This window comes from Gadus macrocephalus, chromosome 7 (genome assembly GCF_031168955.1).
Source record: "Gadus macrocephalus chromosome 7, ASM3116895v1".
NCBI classification, from domain to species: Eukaryota; Metazoa; Chordata; class Actinopteri; order Gadiformes; family Gadidae; genus Gadus; species Gadus macrocephalus.
This window is the reverse complement of record NC_082388.1, coordinates 12,344,486-12,367,372: the sequence shown is the minus strand read 5'-3', so window position 1 is coordinate 12,367,372 and position 22,887 is coordinate 12,344,486. Positions and strand designations below refer to the sequence as shown.

At 42.7% G+C, this 22,887-nt stretch overlaps 1 protein-coding gene across 5 annotated transcripts in view; it reads right to left on the bottom strand.

Moving 5' to 3' along the window:
* klhl13 (kelch-like family member 13) overlaps positions 1-22,887 on the bottom strand; it is a 29,679-nt gene extending 6,792 nt beyond the window's left edge. Inside the window, exons 1-7 of one of the 5 annotated variants that reach the window (XM_060055732.1) lie at positions 22,759-22,887; positions 21,314-21,385; positions 12,079-12,150; positions 9,871-10,012; positions 8,204-8,336; positions 5,686-5,882; positions 3,435-4,230 (exon numbers count right to left, since the gene is read on the bottom strand). In XM_060055732.1, the coding sequence (XP_059911715.1) occupies positions 3,435-4,230; positions 5,686-5,882; positions 8,204-8,336; positions 9,871-10,012; positions 12,079-12,150; positions 21,314-21,366 (1,393 nt within the window). In that variant the 5' untranslated portion in view covers positions 21,367-21,385; positions 22,759-22,887. Of the gene's footprint in view, positions 1-3,434; positions 4,231-5,685; positions 5,883-8,203; positions 8,337-9,870; positions 10,013-12,078; positions 12,151-18,083; positions 18,605-21,313; positions 21,386-22,758 lie in introns of those variants that run through there. The other 4 variants (XM_060055731.1, XM_060055734.1, XM_060055729.1 and 1 more) reach the window with 4 other exon arrangements.

Below are 22,887 nucleotides of genomic sequence, written 5' to 3'. Positions count from 1 at the left end.
CCCGCCTCCTCGCCACGGCGGTGGCGGTGCAAAGACGCTGATAAGTGGAGGACTGCCGGATGGAGGAGACGTTGACAGGAACCCACTGGGTTCTGAGGCATTACATCCTATTTAGTCATTTAGCAGATGCTTTTATCTAAAGCTAATTATTTTCGGATATATATATATATATATATTTATTATTTTTTTACATGATATTTAGGAGCAGGTATAGGAGCATCATTCTCAAGGCAGCATAGAGGTAGACTGCAGACATTTGATTTACAACAACAGAATGTTTCGCATTGAAGTCCAGAACCTACACGGTCCTGAGATCTATGAGCCTTGCGGGTTGGGGGAAACAAGAGGCCACGACACATACATGTACACAGATGTGAAACCGCAACAGACACTTGCAAAGTATTTCAGTTTTTGACACTGAAAATGGCTGTTCCTTCAAACTACAAAAAAGGTCAGAGATTTAGTTAAAATTAACACATTTGATAGTCGGATAATGCAGACTGTAGACAGAACCGTGTTGGCTTAGACTCGTTGCACAGATCCCAACATGAAAAGCAACCACAACCGCCATGTTCAAAGTCACCTTGGGACACAGAGTTAACTTACTATGTGCACAAAGTCTAAGAAGCGCATGAATTGGATATAAAAAAAAAAGAGAAAGGGATTAGAGTAGATATCTATTAGCATATATTTTTTAATCCAAGCCTAGAACCCATACTTAAAATGGGTTTCATACTACTCAATTTCCTGAATAAATTATATAAAAGGGATCTGAAGCACTAGAAAGCTAGAACTAATCAGGATATTTCCTAGAGCAGTTTAGGCTAATACAGTTAGGTAATACGCTTTAAGTGACACATCTGAAAACGTTGTTATTTGTTGTGTGCCAGGACTATTTTGCAACGACACAAACAAACGGCTTGTGAGAACTTCCTCTATTTCTAGGAAAAACTGTTTGTGCCAATGAGCAGTCGCCACTCGCCGCTGGGGCCCGTAAGGTCATGTTACCATGGCTACAGGTGAAGCTAGCAAAGAGTGATTGTCCTCTTCCTCAGCTGACCTTCACTTAACGTTCATCTGTAGGAGGGAGACGGGATTGGCTAATAAAACAGAGAGGCAGAATCCCCATGCGTTGGAATAAAACAGAATAGTATAATTGAATATAGAGATCCCTCAAGACTTGGTTGATTCAAAATCAAACAGCGGATTTGAATATTAAAATAAAGAGAGGGAGAGATAACGACTCACTATATTCCAAAACAAAAGTGCAGAAAAAAAAAAAAGGTGGGCAATTCGATTCCAAAGCAAACACTACAATAATAAAACGAATAGAGGGAGCCATAAGCACTGATTAGAGTAAAAACCAAACAGTACAATAAAGAAGAGAGCCATAAGGAGCTAGATTAGATTTGAAACCAAACAGTGGGTACTCTGTTCCATCTCTGTGAACAGAGACGGAACCGTTGCGAGCGTACCAGCAGTGTGTGTTTTTTTTTAGCTAAGTACACAATACGACCAATACACCGGCCACATTGTACAGAGATAAAAGAGAAGACTCTCCTATTTAATGTGAATGTCGGCTGTGAGGCCCTTCGAGACTGTAACAAAGCGGCTATATAAATAAACTTGACTTCATCGAGCAAAATTAATTATTTAACTCGACTCTAGCCTTGCCTCTGAGAACACTGGATGACAGCTTCCTATTTATAGGAGCTTCTGAAAAGGACTCGGCTACCGTAAAAGTCCTTCCAATGAGAATTGTGTGATCCTGATTTCGCCTGGGCAGGTGTAGATGATCCCACGTCGGATCTTGTTATTGGGTTTGTTGGCTTTTCCTGTCAATTTCACTTTAATAAGATGTATTTAAAATCTTTCATTAGAATTCTAGCCAAAGTGTTCAGAAGCGTCAAGCCTGGGTATTCTGGATACTAGGTCTGTGTTTTGATTACAGAAGAGGCCACAGTGTGATTTTAAGTAAATAACGGGGGACAGTCTCTCTTATATAATCAGTTCCATGGTGGAGAACACCTACAGTGCTTTCACAGTTCCATTACAATGTAACCAATGAGAGGCGGCCATAGTTTCATTGGGCCTCCCAAATGATGAAAAAAAGGCTGATACCATTGGTACCCCCATGAATAATTGAGTCTCATCATATATTGAAGTGTGTCAAGACTCCCCATGCACCACACAAGGGATATTATTTCCTTTTCATTAACTGCTGTAAAGACATGAGCATCTCTCTTGCCTTTGAAATGATAAATGTTGCCTGCCGTACGTATTTGCCAGACGGCGAGACAAATTGCACCACAGAGACCTTCCCTTTGTAAATAACTCATCCACTTCAACAACTTTTCTTTAAAGGAAAGAAGAGAAAGGACTGCCGGGCAGCACAGACGTAAGAGAGCTGAAACCACATCCTCCGTGCCCAGCCCAAGGTAAACACATAAAGCTCACAGGCGCTGCATGGCAGACCCACAGGGGAAAGCAGGGCCGGTGAAATGACATGCCATTAAAAACCGGAGACACGCAGCTCTAACGAGCCTCAACCCCATCTGACAGCCAGTCAAGTGAGCCCCGTGCTCATTGGTTTAATTTGAACCCTGCTGGGGACTAGCGACTGCTGACGTCATTGGCCCTGGCTCTGGCCACAGCAGTGCTCTGAGTGTACGGTTAAGTACTGGGTGGTACCATTCTGTGGTCCACAGTGGGGGTTGTTTGGCTTCCAGACTGATCACTGCCCCACCGCGTCATGCCTCGTCGCATGAACACGCCTCGCCCTGCATTGACTTTTTTGTTGTGACTTGTGTCAAAAAACGAATGGACCACCGTTTATGGTTTGGTTTGGCCATTCGGTTTTTATTAGGATATTCTAAGCTTGTGTCAGGACATGGTTTGTATCCGGATAGACTAAGTATTGATCATGATAAACTCGATTCATATCATGATACACTTAATTCCCATCCTGATGCAAAATGCATAATATATGTTGGGATATTCCCAGTGGCCGTTCAGAGTGATTGGTGAGCCTTGTATTGTGCTTTGTTACAAACGCCAATAGATGAGATCCACTTAATTACCTGATAACATTATGCTGACTAATCAGCACTAACTATGCTTCAGACTTGTTCTTGAAAACCCCTGATCTTCAAACGCTAAACCTCTGGGGACCATCCCCTTGGTGACCTCCGCCTCCCGCTTCCTCAGCAACCTTTTGCCGCGTAACCCCACACACACACACACACACACACACACACACACACACACACACACACAATAGCAAGAAGCGTCTGATGCCAAATTGCCCTAAGCTCCTTTCCAAGCAAACAGTATACTGTTAGTTATCATTCCGCTTTCAGTTCCCCCCCCCACCAGAGCTAACGCTCCGAACCGAGAACTATGGCCATTAAAAACCAAACAAAAGTGATCCTCACCGAGCTCCCCGGCCGCGTTGCGCCCGCCCACGGCGTACAGGTGCCCCTTGAGCGCGCTCAGGTGGAAGAAGGTACGCTTCTCGTTGAGGCACGCCACCTGCATCCACTTGTTGTAGCGCGGGTCGTAGCGGAACACCGTGTCCACCGCCGTCTTGCCCTTGGTGTCGTAGTTGCTCTGGCCGCCCACCACGTACAGGAAGTTGCCGATGACGGCGATGCCGTGCTGGTAGCGCGGCGCGTCCATGGGCGCCAGCGCCTTCCACTCGTGCGCCTTCTCGTCGAACAGCCGCAGCTCCTTGCTGACCACCAGCTGCTGCCGCAGCACGCCGCCCAGCGTCACCAGGTGGCCGCTGTCCGAGCGGATGGCCGTGCGCTCCGACTGCATGACGGGCTGCATGTAGGGCATCATCTGGTAGTTGCTGGCCTCCAGCAGCAGGTTGACGCAAGTGTTGTCCGTGCGCATGAAGTCCACCGTCTGCACGTGGTTGATGAGCTCCTGGGGGTTCATGAGGGGGAAGCGGATGTTCTTCATGAGCTTGGCGGCGTGGTCCATGCGGCCGTCCTCGTAGCGCAGCCAGCGGCACGCCGCCTTGAACAGGTCCAGCTCGCTGCAGTGTTTCAAGCTGTTGCTCGACAGCACGAAGGCCAGCCGCTCGAAGGGCAGCTTGACGAACTCCCCCGTGCCCAGTAGCGAGGGGAAGTTCTTGAGGATAAAGTTGTTGACGTACTTGTCCACCTCCGTGAGGTTGTAGGCATTGGCGATGCGCCCCACCTCCACGCAGTTGTCCAGCGAGACCTGTGAGGTGGGGGGTGGGGGGGGTAAATGGCAAGTTGCATCATGGGAGATGTGGATCTCGTAAAATGTTAATGTCTGCCGACGTACGCGACGCGTCGCCGTGTAGACCCACTTAGTTTTATCAGCTGTGGACAACATCCGAGTGCAGGCTTACCTGAAAAGGTTGGTTCTTTGTGTGGTGTGCTTTGCAAAGGACAGACTGAACCACTGCAGTTCTCTTACATTTACAGATTGTTTCCCGGGAAACAAGGGAAAGGTCAAAGCCTTAATGCACCATTACACAGCTAAAATGTCTTATTAGAAGTTCTAATGTGGTCTTGTGTGCATGCCTCCGAGGGGAACAATTCCTCGCTGCCTTCTTTAAGAGGGATGCAGACCCCCCCTATTGGTCAAAGGGTTGTCAAAGTATAAGATGAGTGACTGCTTTCGTCTTCGAACGAGCCAAAACAAGAACGGGCGAGCTATGGTGGTACCAATCCGACTGAGCAAACGGAGTAAGTAGAAATGTCCTCCTCCTCTGTTTATTCCCACTAAAGCAGTGCCTGTTCAAAACATGGCTGTTTGCAATGGGCCCATTGCCTGGTCTCTGGTATTGCTGTTTGCAGCTTTTCTCGAGAGCGGCTCATCCAAACAACTTCACACTCGACACTCCCTTGGGTCCTCAGAAATACCCCCGCAGAGTGTGAAGTCGATCGGATGAACGGTTACCGTGAAATGAAGGAGAAACATACAAAGACTATTCTAGTTATGGTTGGATCATTATTTTAAGGGAGTTTGACTCTCAGATTAGGATGTGATATATGCTCTCCTGCCATTGGTCCCACCACAGCCATTGAGCTTCTAGCGATAACCCTGAAGTACACTAAGCAGGGATGGGGCTTTGACTGTCATGCACCATCTATTATTTACTTTAGAAAGATAATTTAGGACTATTAAAAGGAATACTACTGAATGCCGTCCAGATCTAGCTCCACTGAAAGACCAAGGCCTTGACACTGCCGGAAATGATGGTTGGATTCCAACTGGGACCACCCATGCTAAGAATGAATGCACTCACAGTATTGTGACACTTTTGATAAAAACGGCCAGCAAATGGCATATATAAATTATAATATCTAATGGATCAGATATATATTACAGTGAGCATTGCAAAATAAACCCACACAAGGGTTATAAAACGGCTTATTACACAGCCACTTATCACAAGGCTACTAAATATCTCAATCAATAATCGGACAGAAAATATGAAACCATTGTCTAGATTTATTTATTGAATTTAATTGGATTTTAGGACCTCCAGAGTCTATGATCAGAAGTGTGTCGTCCATAGCAACAGTCGATTATTCATAGCAGGGGTCCGCTATTCAGAAATAACAGGCCTCAGAACGCCGCAATTGACCAATCAGAATAGAGGATTCAACAAAGCCGTGTAATAACGCATAATAAATCCCTTACCCCGGAGATGAGGAACACTTTGCAGAAGTCAAGCACCGGGAGGATTTGCAGGAAGCTAGCTGCCTCCAGTGTGTCCTGCAGGTTCTCCATGTTGAGCGATAGCTTCGCCGTGTAAATGAAGTCAATGATCTTCTTCAGGCCTATTCGGTTTACCCCGTGGAGCTTGATGCACATCAGATCCTGCTCCTTCATTCCACCTGTAGGACAGAAGACAACAAAGGGGACGTCAGGCCACATCGCTGGCTGCTCCAGCGGGAGGAGGACAGAGGAGAATGGGGCTCTTGGTTCAGAGAGGGATTTGTGACATAATGAAGCGTGTGAGTCAAGTCCTGCTCCATTGTAACGGAGAAGTGTCTGCGGATAATTAACAATTAGCATTAATCTACACCCACTAGCGCAGTTATTCAAAATCAAATATGGAACAGAATATAATGCAGGGGCCAGGGGAGTAACTTGCTTATCTTTAACAAATAATATAGAATAAAACAATTATTGTGTAGTAAAATCTCTCAATCGCTTTCTTTAGAGCATTATGAATTGAGGCGACGTCCGATGATTGCTGTTCTTTAACGATTGGCTGTAATGAAACACAAACCCAATTCTAATGTGTAGGCTAAGCCAAGGATACAGACAACCGAAAGGAAACAATTCGTACAATGTCGTGCAGCCTAACACCTTATAATAATAATAATAATAATACATTTAATTTAGAGGCGCCTTTCAAGACACCCAAGGTCACCTTACAGAGCATATAGTCATCATTCAAAACTATGTAAAACAGACTAGGAATAAAAGGAAAACAGAGGTTAAACATGAAGAATAATAATAATTAATAACACTCAAAGACGCCTAAAGTGAAGGGGGGACCTCACTAACCACCACCAATATGTAGCACCCACTTGGGTGATGCACGACAGCCAATCGGTGCCAGAACGCTCACTACACACCAGCTTGAGGTGGAGAGTTAGGGATGAGGTGGAGAGTGAGTGAAAAGAACATATTTAAACACTATCGACCATATTTAAACACTGTCGATCACATTTAAACACTATGGACCACATGTAAACCCTATCGACCACATGTAAACCCTATCGCCCACATGTAAACACTATCACCCACATTTAAACACTATCACCCACATTTAAACACTATGGACCACATTTAAACCCTATGGACCACATGTAAACCCTATGGACCACATGTAAACCCTATCGACCACATGTAAACCCTATCGACCATATATAAACACTATCGACCACATTTAAACATGTAAACCCTATCGACCACAATTAAACACTATCGACCACAATTAAACACTATCGACCACATTTAAACATGTAAACCCTATCGACCACATTTAAACACTATCGACCACATCCAAACACCATCGACCACATTTAAACACTCTCGCCCACACCTACACACTATCGACCACATTTAAACACTATCGACCACATGTAAACACTAGCGACCACACTCAAACACTATCGACCACATTTAAACATGTAAACCCTATCAACCACATTTAAACATGTAAACCCCTCTCGACCACATTTAAACCCTATCGACCACATTCAAACCCTATCGACCATATTCAAACACTATCGACCACATTTTAACTATCGACCATATTTAAACCCTATCGACCACATTTAAACCCTATCAAACATGGACACTATCGACCACATTTAAACACTATCGCCCACATTTAAACACTATCGCCCATATTTAAACACTATCAACCATATTTAAACACTATTGACCACATTTAAACACTATCGACCACATTCAAACACTATCGACCATATTTAAACACTATCAACCATATTTACGCTATCGACCACATTCAAACACTATCGACCACATTTAAACCCTATCGCCCACATTTAAACCCTATCGCCCACATTTAAACACTATCGACCACACCCAAACACTATCGACCATATTCAAACACTATCGACCACATGTAAACACTAGCGACCAGATTTAAACACTCACACAATTTGATACATATCACCATATAGATATAGATTTGTGCTGATTATATTATTACGATCTATCCTTGTATTTAAATTGCGGATCCCCATAAAGGGTATAAATTGCCATCCCCGTATTGGGTTCCAATAGGTTGACTGACTCTCCGTCCATCCTTCGTATCATCTGCTGTTCCAGCGCCAGACAAACGGCGGTGACATTACCGACGGAAAAAGCCGTTACGTCCCATTGTTTGGAGTGAAAGCAGTTTCCATCCATCCATCCATCCATCCATCCATCCATCCATCCATCCATCCATCCATATATAAATAGTTTATAAAAGAGTTAAAAGTTTACAAAAACACACTTAAATTACTTAAATTACTAAAAAACAACGCAACACGCACGGAGCTACTGGATAAGCTTATCCATAAGCTTATGGATCGCCATCCATAGTAATGCATGTGTGCCATGGTAATTGGCACACACCCTTGCTGCAGAGTGGGCGTGTGTGCAGGGCCTAACTGACACACGAAGGGCCTACCTGTGAACATGGCTTTGAAGTAGTCTGAGGAGGAGGCCATCATGGCCCGGTGGACAGGAAATGCTTCATCTCCATCGCCGGCGACCAGCGTCACATCACACAGTAGCCCCTCTATCCTCAGCTGGTCGAACCCCTGGGAGACAGAAGGCCGACGGGTCACAGACTGGCCCGAGGACAGGACTACGAGCAGTGATGGAATGAAAACGACATTCCCATAAGCTCCACAAACGGCTCAGAAATGGCTGTGCTGTGATGTTGTAATGTACGCGCTAATGCAATGGTAGGATTTGTGAGCCAATTCTATAAATTGTATTGCAAATAATAAGACATTGACATCCCCTTGTATATAAATAGTTAATTGTGAAGCTTAATTATTGTCAGGGGTGCAAACTGGCGATTGCCAAAACAATAAAAAAAAAAAGGAAAAAAAGCCAGGAAACATTTGCAATGCATGCACCTTTATATGAATCATGCTACATTTTCTAAACAAACTGTTTGAGTGACACATAAAAGTCAGTCGGTGGTGTTCACACCTACTGTATGAAGCATTGCTATGCAATAACAATACTTGTGCTTTTTTGCCTTTGCCTGTACCAGTGCTTTTTTCATCGAGCAGCTATGTGCCTCACTTTGGCTTTCCTGTCCTCCTACACAGCAGTCTTCCTGCTTTGCTATATTTATAATACATATTCGAAAATGATTTATATTTTAAGCGCAGAAAGTTCAATGTTTACGACAGAAAATTAAGTTAATTATATAAACTCAAAATTTCAACTAGAATATGCATTTCCAGAAATTGCCTCATGCAAGGTGAGGTGGAAATATGTTTTTATAAAGCCACATAGTTTAAGACGTAAGGAAATGTGGAATGGCTTAAATCAAGTGAAAAGATTTCACTTCAGTTCAAAAGTCTAAATGGAGTAAACAATGTTAACATGCAAAGCTTCTAACGTCAAGTCGGACACAGGTGCACATCTCGTTGTTTGAACAAGCATAGTTTGGGAGAGGGCAAGCCTCTTGGAAAGGAGATATGTCATTTTTCACATGGGAAATTCCACGTGGTAATTCCAACCAACCAGGGCAACGTTTTGATACGTTGAGGGGAGTGGCTTATGTCCGCACTTATTCGATAGAAAATGCCCAGAAAAGCAAGCGGAAGTTGTTTTTCTGAAACTACCCCGAGTTTTGAAAGCCAGGCGACTCGTCGCATGGGAAGTTATCACAGGTATTTCTGACGTTTTTCATCCCAGAATGCATCTGACGAATGGCAAACGAAGCCACATGCCTCATCTGAAACTTGCCTATTGTCAGCCTTTAGATTCTACCGGAAGTACACCAGATATGTAGGAAGCACTTAGCTCTAATCAGAATAAATTGAGGTCCCCACACAAACGCCCCAATATATAACAAACATATTTCCAATTGATTAATCATTTTAGCGCCAATGATACAAGAAAAAACGGTAACCACTTAACTAATAGACTTAAACAATGTGGCTTTATTCAAAACATATTATCATCCTCATTTTTTACTACAGCAATCATCGCATTTTGTGCAGAAAATGCATGTTCTAGTTCAAAATTCATCTTTTTAGTCCTTAGTCCATTTCTACCGTACATTCGGCGCGTCCCATTTCTGTGATTCTGACCCTGACTCAGGCCGTCTACCTGCAGAACCACGGCGCTGTGTGTGTTGCTGGTGAAGAAGCGAGTGTTCCCCGTCTTGGAGGCCTGGAGGTGGGAGGGGACGCCCACGTCTCCGTAGCCCAGCGCAACCTTCATGTGAGCGTCGTCGTCCTCAACCAGGGATCTGCCCGGAGAAACGAGGAACATGGAGGGAGCTTGGTTAGAAAACTGGCTCATTTCACTCTGTTTCACACATTTGTTTCAAGTGTTTTGGGAAGTAGATTGGTGGAATACATTGAAATATAGTCAGGCAACGGCAAGAGCATTAGTTAGTATGGTAAGATCGTCTAGGGGTAAGGGTGTAGACTCTCGACCAAAAGGTTCTAGGTTCAAATCCCAATGTCCGCAGTCTACCTGTAGGCATCCCTGAGAAAGAAGCCTAATCCTAGACCTGTATCTGATGCTTTTGTGGATGAAAGAATCTGCCAAATGACTAAAGAGCAAATAGCACATTTTTAATGATGCCCCTTAAAAAAAAAAAAGGCATGTAGGGGCAACGATAGCGAGATCGTCAAGATCAAAATTAAGGACGAGGACCAGTGGGAGTAATATATTAAAACATATCTTCCTGCACAACCCAACAGAGGCATGAGGGGACTGGGGTAGTGGGGGGGGACGACGACGACACTGACCTTCTGCTGAAGGAATCTGCCTAGCACAAACTGCTTAGTGGACAGAGTAGCAGTCCGACTGCCACCTTAAGGAACCGTACAGTAACAATGCTAATTTAATCCCTCCCTGCAACCCTGCACTTTATGGATGATGGAAAGTAGACGGAACTACACTATCTAGCAGAAGTGTGGTGCCAAGTATGTAAAAACACAAGGATATGATTTTTCCCATAGTTCGAGACATGCTTTTCCAATTTAGTAGATCAAATGGGATGCATTATTACATGGAACAAAAACTTTTGCTTGGGTATTACCATTTTTAAGTTAGCAAGTAAATACATAAAAATAGAACTATGCAAAAGGCTTTCCTATTCAAAATCAAGTTAACTTTTAATAGTGACAAATTGTCTCTGGAAATGCTGAAGTTGTGAAGGACTGTACATAAAGTGTGCACGATTGTGTGGCATTAGTGGGATCTCCCTGATGCACCTGACCACCATGACTTCCATTTGGGTTGCTTAGAGTCAGATAACAGCTCTCCTCTCTGACGTCAATATTGAGAGGTCCTCTGTTTGAGCCCCAATATCCACAGCCTAACATGTAGGCATGCTAAGCCAAGAGGCCCAAACCTTTACCGGCTTGTGTATAACATGCCCTCTGAAAACAGAAGAGCACAAAATCACAGTAAACAGACAAAACTGTCAACAGTCTGTTGTGCTCATTAACAACAGCAACGTAACGCGAGGGTGAAGGGTCCTTGGGACAGCTGTAGGGTTGTCAGAAACGTCAAGGTTTACCGTCGTGTTCCCACGACTAATAAACCTAGAGCACTCAGAGTGCATTAAGTTGCCGGAGCAGTCATTATGTCGCCGTGGATGAAAGTGTCTGCGAAATGGGCACATAGGGAATTATTAAAATTGGTTAGATGGACACTTGGATCCTGCAATAGAGGTTGATGGACAGGGAAAATCATGACTGTTGAAAGCGTTTCACAGTGAGATAATTGGTTCAAGTGGGCCACTGACCTTTTTTGACTAATATAAAATAAATGAAACGCAGAATAGTAATTATGCAATGCTTGAATGATGTAAGCCTGTGCTAAGGTCATGTCTGAGTGCTGATAATTGTAGTCTGTGCACATTTTTTTCTTCATAAATTTGTATCGATACAATAACATTGTCATAAAATCTTTAATGCAATTCCAATTAACATGCCGAGAAAAATGAAGTGAACACTTAAAAAGGACAATACGATAACCAACTTGACAGTAATTTCGGAGTCCATCACCACAACACGCAAGGCAAACTAGTCAAACTGTGAACTACTAGATATACATGCTTCAATTGTAGCACATACACATACAAACCATGACACGTAAAGCAGCATTTAATTATATTTAACATACACAAGACAACGGGTGGGGGGGAGGCTTAAGCTACATCTACCAGGTAAATGGCGACAGACAGCTTCTGGGAACAGCATTTCTGGAGGAAGTACACTCTAAACAAGGAGATGCTGAGGAGGATCACAGCGACACTGAGCACGACAAAAATCTACTACAGTGCTAACAGACATTTACCCCGTCAGGTGGTAAGTGGCAGAGGCTGCGAAGAGCGAGCGTGAGGTCCACACCACAAAGGAGTGTTGGTGGCTGGCAAACGAAAACAGACAAGACAGCAGACCACAGTGAGACTCAAAAAAGTGCAAAGATCTGCTCCTGTAGAACCACGGAGCCACGAACAGAGCTACAATGCTAAATGCTTGCTAATGCTACAGCTATTTCAAGCTAGCTATAGCTCATGTAAGGTATTGTACTGTAGCAGAGTAAGTAAAAGTAGGATCGGATGCATCCCGCTGTCGTATCTTTGTCGCTTTTGGGAAACGTGTGGTAAAACGCTGGTAAAAGTGTGGCATAAAATCCAGACCGTTCTAGACTACAGTATCTGTAAAGCACATTTTATTAACAATTACACATTAAAGCACCATATTAAAAGATGGATGGTAATAACAAATATAAAAGCCAGTGAATAAATAAGACTAAGTGGTTACTGTTGAGGTCACTGAAAACTATTTCTACAGTTTCATAGTTAGGTCAGTAATTGGGTTCAATGTTGTTTCTTTAATAGGCATCTGTTCATAACATTGAAATTAGAGGTTGGCAGATAGAAACATTGAAACAATGCAGTGTATGGAGCAGTATGAAGTTACTCGTGAACCTAAATGGAAAATTCTAGACCCTGCGGATTGATAGTGGCGTGTTTGCACAGAAGAAATTGCAGATTTGTGTTGAATAACAAGCGTTCCATTGGGCTTGAGTCGCTGCAGGGTGCTCAGCTCAACTAGTCAAACTGTTACAACCCATCCCTCAATGCACCGCTACCTGCAGTTAGCAGACAAACCCACTTGAATGATTGCACCAGTTTGTTTTCCTCTGGGCAGTGTCTCCTCTCAACACAAGTCCTTAGACGAACAGCTCACACCTCGAGGACATGGTATTGTATCTTGTCCAAATTTGTATTTTAGTTTAGCTATCCAATATCCACTTCACATTCACACATCATTCATTGACTTCACAAAAACAGCCCACATAGGCAGGGTAAAGGTCAGAAGTAAAGGAAAGGAGGGATGAAGTAGGGAAATAAGTCAAGAGCATCCTAATCATCTATCAGAAAGACTAGAGTCACAGCCTGCGCTCTTGCACCGCTCAAAGGCTAGCCTGCATCCTGAGAGCCAAGAACAACAAGGGCAGAGCTAAACTCTTATGAAACATACAACATGTGCATGTATTTCTGAGTGAGACTACGTCCATTGCTATGAATCAACATGGGTTTGGTAATGTATTGTTATTATTTTTGTATTGATGCTTCTGTTGGGATGCGTGTAAATTCAGCCTAGCTAAACAATATTCTCAGATCAGATATTAGACAGTAGTTGTAGGAAGGATCAAATTTAAAGTGATAGGCAGGTTTAATTTTCAGAGATGAATATAACTTATAAGGATCGTCGAAAAACATTCTGTGTTTTTAGCCAACTTTGGTTCCATTTAAATTACAATGAACTTGGAAAGCAAAGCCCAAATCGACTTTATACTTTGAGCATGCGAGCGTGCGCGTGTCTCCAGACAGAATCAGGTGGAGAACAGTAAGTTGTCCTTCTGCTTTCATATCCACTCCGCACAGATGCAATGTAGCCAGCAGTTCTCAAAAGGCAGGCTCATTCAACTAAAATAAACATTTATTCTGCAGAATTTCTGCCAAAGAAAAGTGCAGCCGCCACAATAAAAAAGGAGCCGTCCTCGTTATTGCTTAAATTAAAAACACTGCTGTGTCCTCAACCACTAAACCCTGAGTTGCCAGGTCCTCTCCTCACAGACTAACCTATAGCCGTATCCGATAGGTTGGACATAGGCACATCAGTCAGCAAAGGCGGCCAATGGCAGAGCCAAAGCTCATAAACATCAACATGGGGAAATGGCAGCCGTCCAATCTATATAGAAAAGCCTTCATCAGGAAATGGTACATGCATAATTAAGCCGGTCAGTTGTCCTATTTTCAGGCCACCCTCTCAGGTACGCGTTACTCGTTACTGGGTAAAACAGTTGGCCGATGGTTAAACTGAGCTCGGAACCATCCAAGCCAAAGGCAGGTTCTGGTTTCTAGGTTGTACCGCTGGTGGCTACTTCTATTTTCTTTCATTAACATGCACTCCAAATAAATTGGCTTGTTAAAGCCATGCTCCAATTAAAGCAACTGTCATGTTGGCACATTAACCATGCCAGTTGATTTAAGCCCGACTCAAGAGATTTCTCCACATGATTTACTGGCGAATGTATTGAAGTCTTGCTCTCATTATAGTATACAGTGCACATACATCCAACTTGGAAACAGCTGTTTCACCAGATAAACGCTGTCAAGCTTGCCAAGTGTTGGCTAAAGGATACATACATTCATACATACATACATACATGCATACATACGTACATACATACGTACAGAGATGTGGAGGTGGAGCTACTGGACAGGTTACAACAAATCACCCGCCTTCCCTTCCCATTCCTGTTTCTCAGGCCTCTTTGAGCGACTACAATTAATGGCTGGCCATTCATCATTAAGCCAGACCGTTGCCTTGGGCATTGAGGTACTATTGGTTAATGCATAAGTCTCTGTACAGGTTTGTTCTGTGGATACCTTGCTAGTGCGTCATTGTTATCTGGACCAAAGAGCACCATCAGTCTAGTTGTCTAACCTTCATTTGCCCAGGGAAATATCTGATGTTCGGCTGGAGAAAGCACCTTATCATACCAAGCACACCAATAAGCCAAAGACATATCAACTTGGTACACCCACATTATGCAAACAGTTCTTTACCCCACACACACACACACACACACACACACACACACACACACACACACACACACACACACACACACACACACACACACACACACACACACACACACACACACACACACACACACACACACCATTACAAGCCCTGATACATACCATGCGGACCAATAAGCAATATTCCCTAACATATCAAGTACTTGATGCCAAGTTAACATTTTATTAACAGTAATTTTCCACACCAAGTACCTTCAGATGCCAACATAATAAACCCTGATTCTTTCCAAGCACCCTAAAATGAAAGTACCTTAAAATGCGTAGTATGCCAGCATCACCCAACTGCAACTGAGCGACACCCAAGTTAACATGGGTAGAACTTCCCTCACAGACACAACTGTCCTGACACACTGTGGACCAAGATAGCCAACCCGCGAATGGCAAGCTGGTCAGAATTACTCGGTTGGTGAATGATTATGAGTGACTTCAATAAGTGAAATGGAACGTCTATGTTCAACGTCTATATGTAAAACTACCCACATATTTTGAGTCAACCATCTGGAATTAGTAATTAGCCCAACACAGAGGTTTAAAAAAAATAAACTGGCTCAATGCATGCTTGGTGCACCATCACAAGAGGTCTCTGACTCTCTGAAGCTTGAATACTCCTCCTCACAAACAGTGTATGAACAAAGGCCGTACATTCAACCATCCAATAATGGATGGTCCAATTTTGGACAGTGACTCTTCTTTGTTATTGTTGCAAGATATATTATACAACATTGTACTAAATACTCAAGTAGTACAATGCAAGAGAAGCTTAAAAAAAAAAAGAGATCATCATTATGGTAATTCCCTGTTACAGCAGTTATGACGATGCAACCATTAAGCAACAGAAGCCAGACTTTTCTCATTTCCATTTAAGAAGTAAAAGTGCGCTTTTTTTCTACGTATCCATTATCCAAGATGAAATCAAGTAACAAACAGCAACACTGGCAATTCATAGTTTATTCTATGCCATTGCCTAGTAGTGCAAACTAGACAAAAAAGGAACATGATCTACTAGCATATTTGAAGCTCGTGCTGAACTGCCTAGAGATTCTCCCACATCCATATAGCAACAACCTACACCACCTCTAATTCTGGAAGCCCATGTGGTAAACCAAAGCATCTTCTTCCTAAAAAAAGAACAGACGGACAGTGCTATCTCAATGATGCAAGCAGACAGACGCAAGCACTTCAAATCCATGTTGAAAGAAAAACTAGAAGGAAACTATCACATCAGAGCTGATTATACCCTGATCGATGCATTTATTTTGTTAAATGACCAACCCAGTTGTTTGAAACAAAAAGCCAAGGATGAACCCGACAACGTGTTTCACCTAGCTTGGAATCAAGCCATGGCAGTTAGAGGCACTGAACCATCGCCATTCTTTACTAAAATGAAATCTGCACCAAGGGCAGCTACTCTGTTTATATATAGACGAGAGTGGGCTCGCTGCAGGCAGCCACACATATGCAAGGACACTGTTACTATCCAGTTCTCAATTAAAGACACACCAGTTCACATAACACACACATTTCACCAAGCTCCACAATACAGACGCTCTCATACAGAATTTACCAGATGTACATGCGAGGAGGGAAGGCGTCTCCAGTGAACTGGAAAGGGACAGAGGTTATGTGCTCAACGGGGCAAGGACAGACTAAATTTTCCCTGACCACAGTAACCTATAATTGGGGGCCCAATATCTGTGTGTCTAAAAACACAACATACAATATACATGTATCAAAATAGCTCCGGGTTGTAGGGCAGAGACAGACCCAGGCAGAGGAGGGCGGAGGCCGTACACATTAGCTACACACTGTGGCATTGCTGGAGTGGGTCTTTAAATATAACTGTGGTTTCTAATGAAGGCATTAAAAACACATGAACAATTATGGTATACGATGTGATGCCAAGAAGACACCTCTAGAATATGATATATAATGGTGAATTACGTAATTTGAATGGCGATTTAATATTTTATTGTTGTGAAGGAGAATTTGGTACTGGCACTACACAGCTACATGTCATTGTTATTATAGATAATGCGTCTCAGAGCAAATCAAATACACATACTTAAAAACCCAAGCATGACCAAGAGGATTAAAGTCTTATGTGTTAAAAAAGGATCTGCTCTACTACTCATAACAAGGTTTGTGCTTATTATTCAAGGGACACAAAAATATGACATAAATATTTATGACTCTATGGTTATCGTTTAGAATTTCAGGAAATATTCTAATGTGAGCCCTTAAAAAGGTCAGGCATAAGAGCAGTGTGAGTCTTAATAAATATTTAAATAAAACCTTATGAATAATAATAATATTTTTATTTACAAGGCACTGAACAGGTGTTGGGGGGCAAAGTGCTTAACATTCTTCCTCCCTGTAATTAATATCTCGATGCTAGCAAGCATCAAGGAGAGCCCTGAATACCTTCATCCTGAGAAGACAAGAGAGCCTACTGAACACTCAAACCCATCCATTGCCTGTTCACGCTACGCTTATTCACGCTACGCTTATTCAAGCTACGCTTATTCACGCTACGCTTATTCACGCTACGCTTATTCACGCTAAGCTAGTTCACCCTGCACTAGTCAACCATTGCGTTTAAGCATGGAACTGACAAAAAACAGGGAAGAAGAGGATGTCTACCCTCCCCCCCCTCCCCTGAGCACCAGCAGATGACAATAGCTCCTAAATCAGGACACATCATGCACCCTCACAAAGACAGGCTCCTCCCAAAGCCACTAAAAGAGGACCAAACAAACATTGCCCCAAGGCAGAGTGCAATGGCACAGACGCAAAAGCTCACGGTGCACTGAACCAATCTGCGGGATTGGCCTCGCTGCGTGCACGGAGCGCAGCTTTCCACTGGCCACCGATACAATAGATGTCCCAGCCACAGGGAGGAGGAGTACAACCCAGGCAGAGCGCAGACTCAGCACAGTGAACACAATCCTTTCCTGCTAGATCAATGCTGCAGCCGCACAGACCCCCCCCCCCCCCCCCCCCCTCCTCTCACACCCAAAGGAGACCCATTCAAACCAAACCCAATTCAATTTAAAAAACGCATTGAAATTATTGTGAAAAAAAAAAAACATGAAACCTGGTTAACTTTACCAAGGCGGTGGACCTCCACCTGATCGGCCACCCCCAACGCCCCAGCGTCGCTCCCTCCCCCTCAACTCACATGTAAGCAGGCGACAGAGGCGACGACCTGGACGTCTTAAGCACGGGCACGGGGAATTTCCAGCTGACCGGCGACCCGCTTTTCCATTTCAGTGGCATGTTGCTGCTGTCACCACAACGGTGCTACGGTCGCACGCGCACCACAGAGCACATCCACGGAAAACCTGCCGACAACGACGCGCGATTCCATCCCACACGGCCAACACCATTAAAAAAAAGAGACAGAGAGAGAGAGAGAGAGAGGAGGGGGAAGAAGAGGAAGAAAGACCCTGGTAGAAGGGAGTGCAGGCTAAAGACTAGGCTAGTGACATTAGCAGCAGCACTAGCAGCAGCGCTGGGAGTCCAATGGGTTGGATCCACCACAGTGGCTATTTCCTCTGCTGCATTTCAGTTGGTAGGAGGGAGGGGAGGAGGGAGAGGGAGGAGGAGGTGAGAAACCCCTCCCTTTCCATCAGCCTCTCGGTGAGACCAGTGGAAGCTCAGAAAGGGCGCCATCTTGTTGGAGAAACGGGACCTACAACACTGGGGTTAGAAGGAACCATACAATTTTGCTGACAGCCTTTGTTATGCCAATCTGTGCAGAAGCTAGAATTCAATGCTTTGCATGAAAAGCAATAGCTTAGCCGTCTCTTCCATACTTGCATAGTAATAACAAAAAATTAAGATTGTTGCAAGTTAGATTAATAATTATATTTATTTGATTAATATAACATAAAAAACAATTAAACCGATTTGGGAAAAGTATTGAGTTGAGAATTCCAGCTAATCCAATAAGAACCCATCAAATCATCCTTGACTTGATATAACAGAGGAACGATCCTATACTTTCCCTTCCTTCCAGGGCCCAAGCTACGAAATAAACATCAAACACAGTGTGCCCTAAAGAATGTTCTCTTCCTCTTTGAATTAACACCCACAGCCTTGGCATGAACTGCATAACCTCCTCACAGTCAGAGCAACACCTTCTCGGCAGGAAAAGGTCTCCTCTGGTGCTCTATCTGTGCACATTTCAAACGCTGGGAGCCAAAATCCCCAAAGCTCTATCCCCACTAATCAAAGACTTTCATTAAATGCATCCATACCAATACCGTCTGGCTGCTTACATTAATGTATCAATATAAAAGGTTATACATCTAAAATGATGGTTTGTTTAAAGAAAGCACATAACTTTAAATACTCACACAAGAACAAACGCTAGCCTTTCAAGCCTTGAAAACCTTTTTCTTAATAACCTACTTTATGCGTGACCTTTGTTCAATTAAAAATAAACAGCAACACCTAAACATTGCTAATTTAGCATTATTTTTCGGGAAGTCCGACCCGTTTAACAGTAAAGGCTTAATTTTGTCAGTTTACAATAAAATACTGAATTCAAACTTTCAAATCTAAATTTCAAACAGCTGAGAATTCTATCCATCACATTCCCATTTCAATTTTTTAAATAATGCCATGTTTTTTTTTTTTACCATGTTTTGTTGTCTGTATTCATGACTATGATTGAAATGATAGCAAATACGAATCACAATTTTGCAAAATATTAAAATGCCTTGTTTGAACAAGACATAAGTATCGAGTAATTTCAGCCTCAGGTGATAATATAAGAAAAGAACACGAGGCGTGTGAAATACTGTATGCACTCAACATTCACATAATGAATGAAATCGTTCCTACTAGGAGCCTAACCAGGGCCTCCATTGTAATATTATTCTGAACCATCATTAGTAGTGGACCTAATTAAATATACAAACGCAAACCCCATGCGTGCAAGTATGGCCCACCTTTATTACCTACATATTAATTGAGAATGTAATATCAGCCAGATGCTTATGGTCTGGCACACATGGCTGCATTAAAGATGATTACTGTGGTTTCGTTTTTTTAATGCTGCTCTCCACATGCTGCCCTCTATAAAAGCAGCGTTCAGGTTTGTGTTGAAAGCGGCACTAGGAATAGAAAAGACATCTGCAATGGATTTTATTTGCGGATCAAAGGGAAGCAATTTGTGCCGCCGTTCATCACCTGGCTTCAAGGCGATTTCCAATACTAACGGAAAACATTCAAGACAGCTCCTACTTCGTCCAGTAACAAGCGCTGGCAAGCCTTGGAAACTCAAAAAACATCTACTTAGGGATCTTTAGACCATTACACTGTTCTCAACAGCAGTTCAAAACACAACTATGACAGAAAAAAACATTGCTGATGGCCTATATTTGTTTGGTATTGTCAAACACCTTTCCTATTACTGCTTCCCTTGTTATTGCACCATTACTCTACTCTCAAGTACAAGTCATCTCGTCCTCTTATTTCGAGAAGCTTAATTCATGGAAATGCATGTTAACAAATGTGTAAACCAAATTCAAGACTCAACGTTTCGCTGAGACATGATTGGACGTTGCACAAACAAACGTCCAATCATGGACAGTGGAATACCGATAAACACTGGAGAGCGGAATAGCAACCAACGCCATGTGTTGTGTACTTTCAACAACTTCTAGTCAGGGAAAATGATCTAGCCAATGAGGGTTAGTGTGTACCAGCATATTCTAGAGGCCACTCTAAAGCCATCTGTTTCGGAGTCAAATCTCGTCAGGAAATGGGTCAAGTGGCCAGACAGAGATGCCGAGCACACCCGCAAAATCGACAACTCGATACGTTAAAATGAACCGTGGCTTTTTGGACGGAGCCCGTCAAATCCCAGACCCAAACGCCATTTGAGATAATGCGGTTTGTCCTTCAACAGTGCAGCAAATAAACAAATGCCTTCAAGCTTCTAGAAACTGAAGTGGTGTCTCAAGTAGCAGACCACAGCTCTGCCATGCTTACTTGATGCTTTGGATAAAGTTTCAGCTAAATTACTTCATGTAAATTATGTGAGGTAAACACATTTATTCAGTTATTAAAGGTTGTTCAAAAGCTACCGTTTGCTACCATTACTTTGTTCATACACATATTAAAGACGATTTAGTTGCATCACGTGTCCAGAGCAATAAAAACGTATTTAAACAAAAGTGTACCAATAGTTCCGCCTTCATTCGGAAGAGCATTAGGCTAACACCAACCCAAAGGTATTTATAGGTTTATGCTTCCATTTATTATTTTATTCTTCATATCTGGTTTATTACCATCAGTATAGTCATCAGAGCAAAAAACGAAAAAAAGAAAAGCAAAAAACGGTTTAAATTACATCAGTGAAATATGTACATGGGCCAGAGTGATGTAAATGGACTGTACCTGTCATGCATTGCAATAGGCATCGTCTCCCCTCTTTGTCCAGGGTTCTCCATACCCTCTCCAAGACCACGCCTGAAACAAAACGCACAGAACAAACTTCCACTTCTGACCGACATAGCATTTCACACAAAAACAAATAGAACTGAATACCAAAACCAAAACTTCAGAAAAAAAGAAAGATGAATGAAGGTTGATAAAACAGCAAGTTACCATCAACGGCCCATATCCATACAAATAAAGATCGAACTGCCTTTATTGTGTCACTGTCATTATTGGTTTGTTTATTCTAAATATATCACAAAGCAATGAGGCTCAGCATCTATTGATCATCTTATGAGAAGATACTGCATGTGATTTGTCAACAATCAATATTGCATGAGTGTGAATGAATTTCTAAATAAATGGAACAGGTAGTTTTGGCAAAAATAATTCCTTACCTTTGCTTATCTAAAGTAGCTACAGACAATTTAGATATTTAACATAATAAATTACTACGTTACAGTAACATCAAATCCCTCATCTTTATTAAGTATAGGAATCAAATTAGCTCTTCCAAGAGTAACCTGTTGCATTGGACAAAGTACAAATGTTTATTTTCACCACCTGCCTTTGTCCCAACAAGATGTTTTAGTCCCATTATTTAAGGATGAATTCGTCCTACTTTGAAACCCCCCCTAAAGGCAAATCCCTGTAGGCAACTCACATGAATCCACAGTGGCCAACAACAAAAGTTTGAGTTGTTTGCCATTATGCACGCCATTCAATGCATAAGTTATGTCATGAAACAGCTAATACACCACCCACATGCCTCCACCCAATCAGCTGCTGCATTCGCCTCCAAATTCAACAAATATGTCGTTTGAACTAATAGTGCAAGTAAAAAGTAGAAGGGTAAAAATATCAACATGACTAATAGTCCACTAGCTTATTTGCTAGCTAACTCGGCTAACAACAAACCAATCAGCCGGTGACATGATGCCGCTAGTGAGCGAAACCTTACGAGTGTAATAAGATGTAGCGCTGTTAGGGCATGACATGGTGCATATTTGGCCGTGTTGATCACCCTGTAGGGCCACCGGTGACATCTGGTCCACTGGGTATAGCTAGCGAAGGGCTCTCTTCTGACATTAGCCAACTTAAATTAACTCTGTGAGCACTAGTGGACACTGTCAACAGCCCGTTCCATACGGACACCTCTTCTCATTGGGTTTGTTACCCATTTCCCGAAAGAAATCATCTTTGTGTTTCATTAAAAATAGTATGTTATCGTGAACAAATAGTTAACATGATAGTTACTATTCTGGGTGGTCGGTTTGCTATTAATCTGACCTGAAAGATTCGGACTAGCTGGTAACAGTATGCTAACCAAGTTGAAATGAGTCTGTATGACTGTTTGAAAGCATCGTAAATAAAATGTGGCAACTTTTAAACAATGAAAATCGTACCTTCGACAACAAGATGACCAGCGTCCTTGTTTTCCTCGCAAACCCCAAATCCACTTAGACGTGAGGAAGGACCTGCTCGCAGTGTCCAATAGAATCAGGGTTTATTGGAAATGCTGCAGCATCCGCACT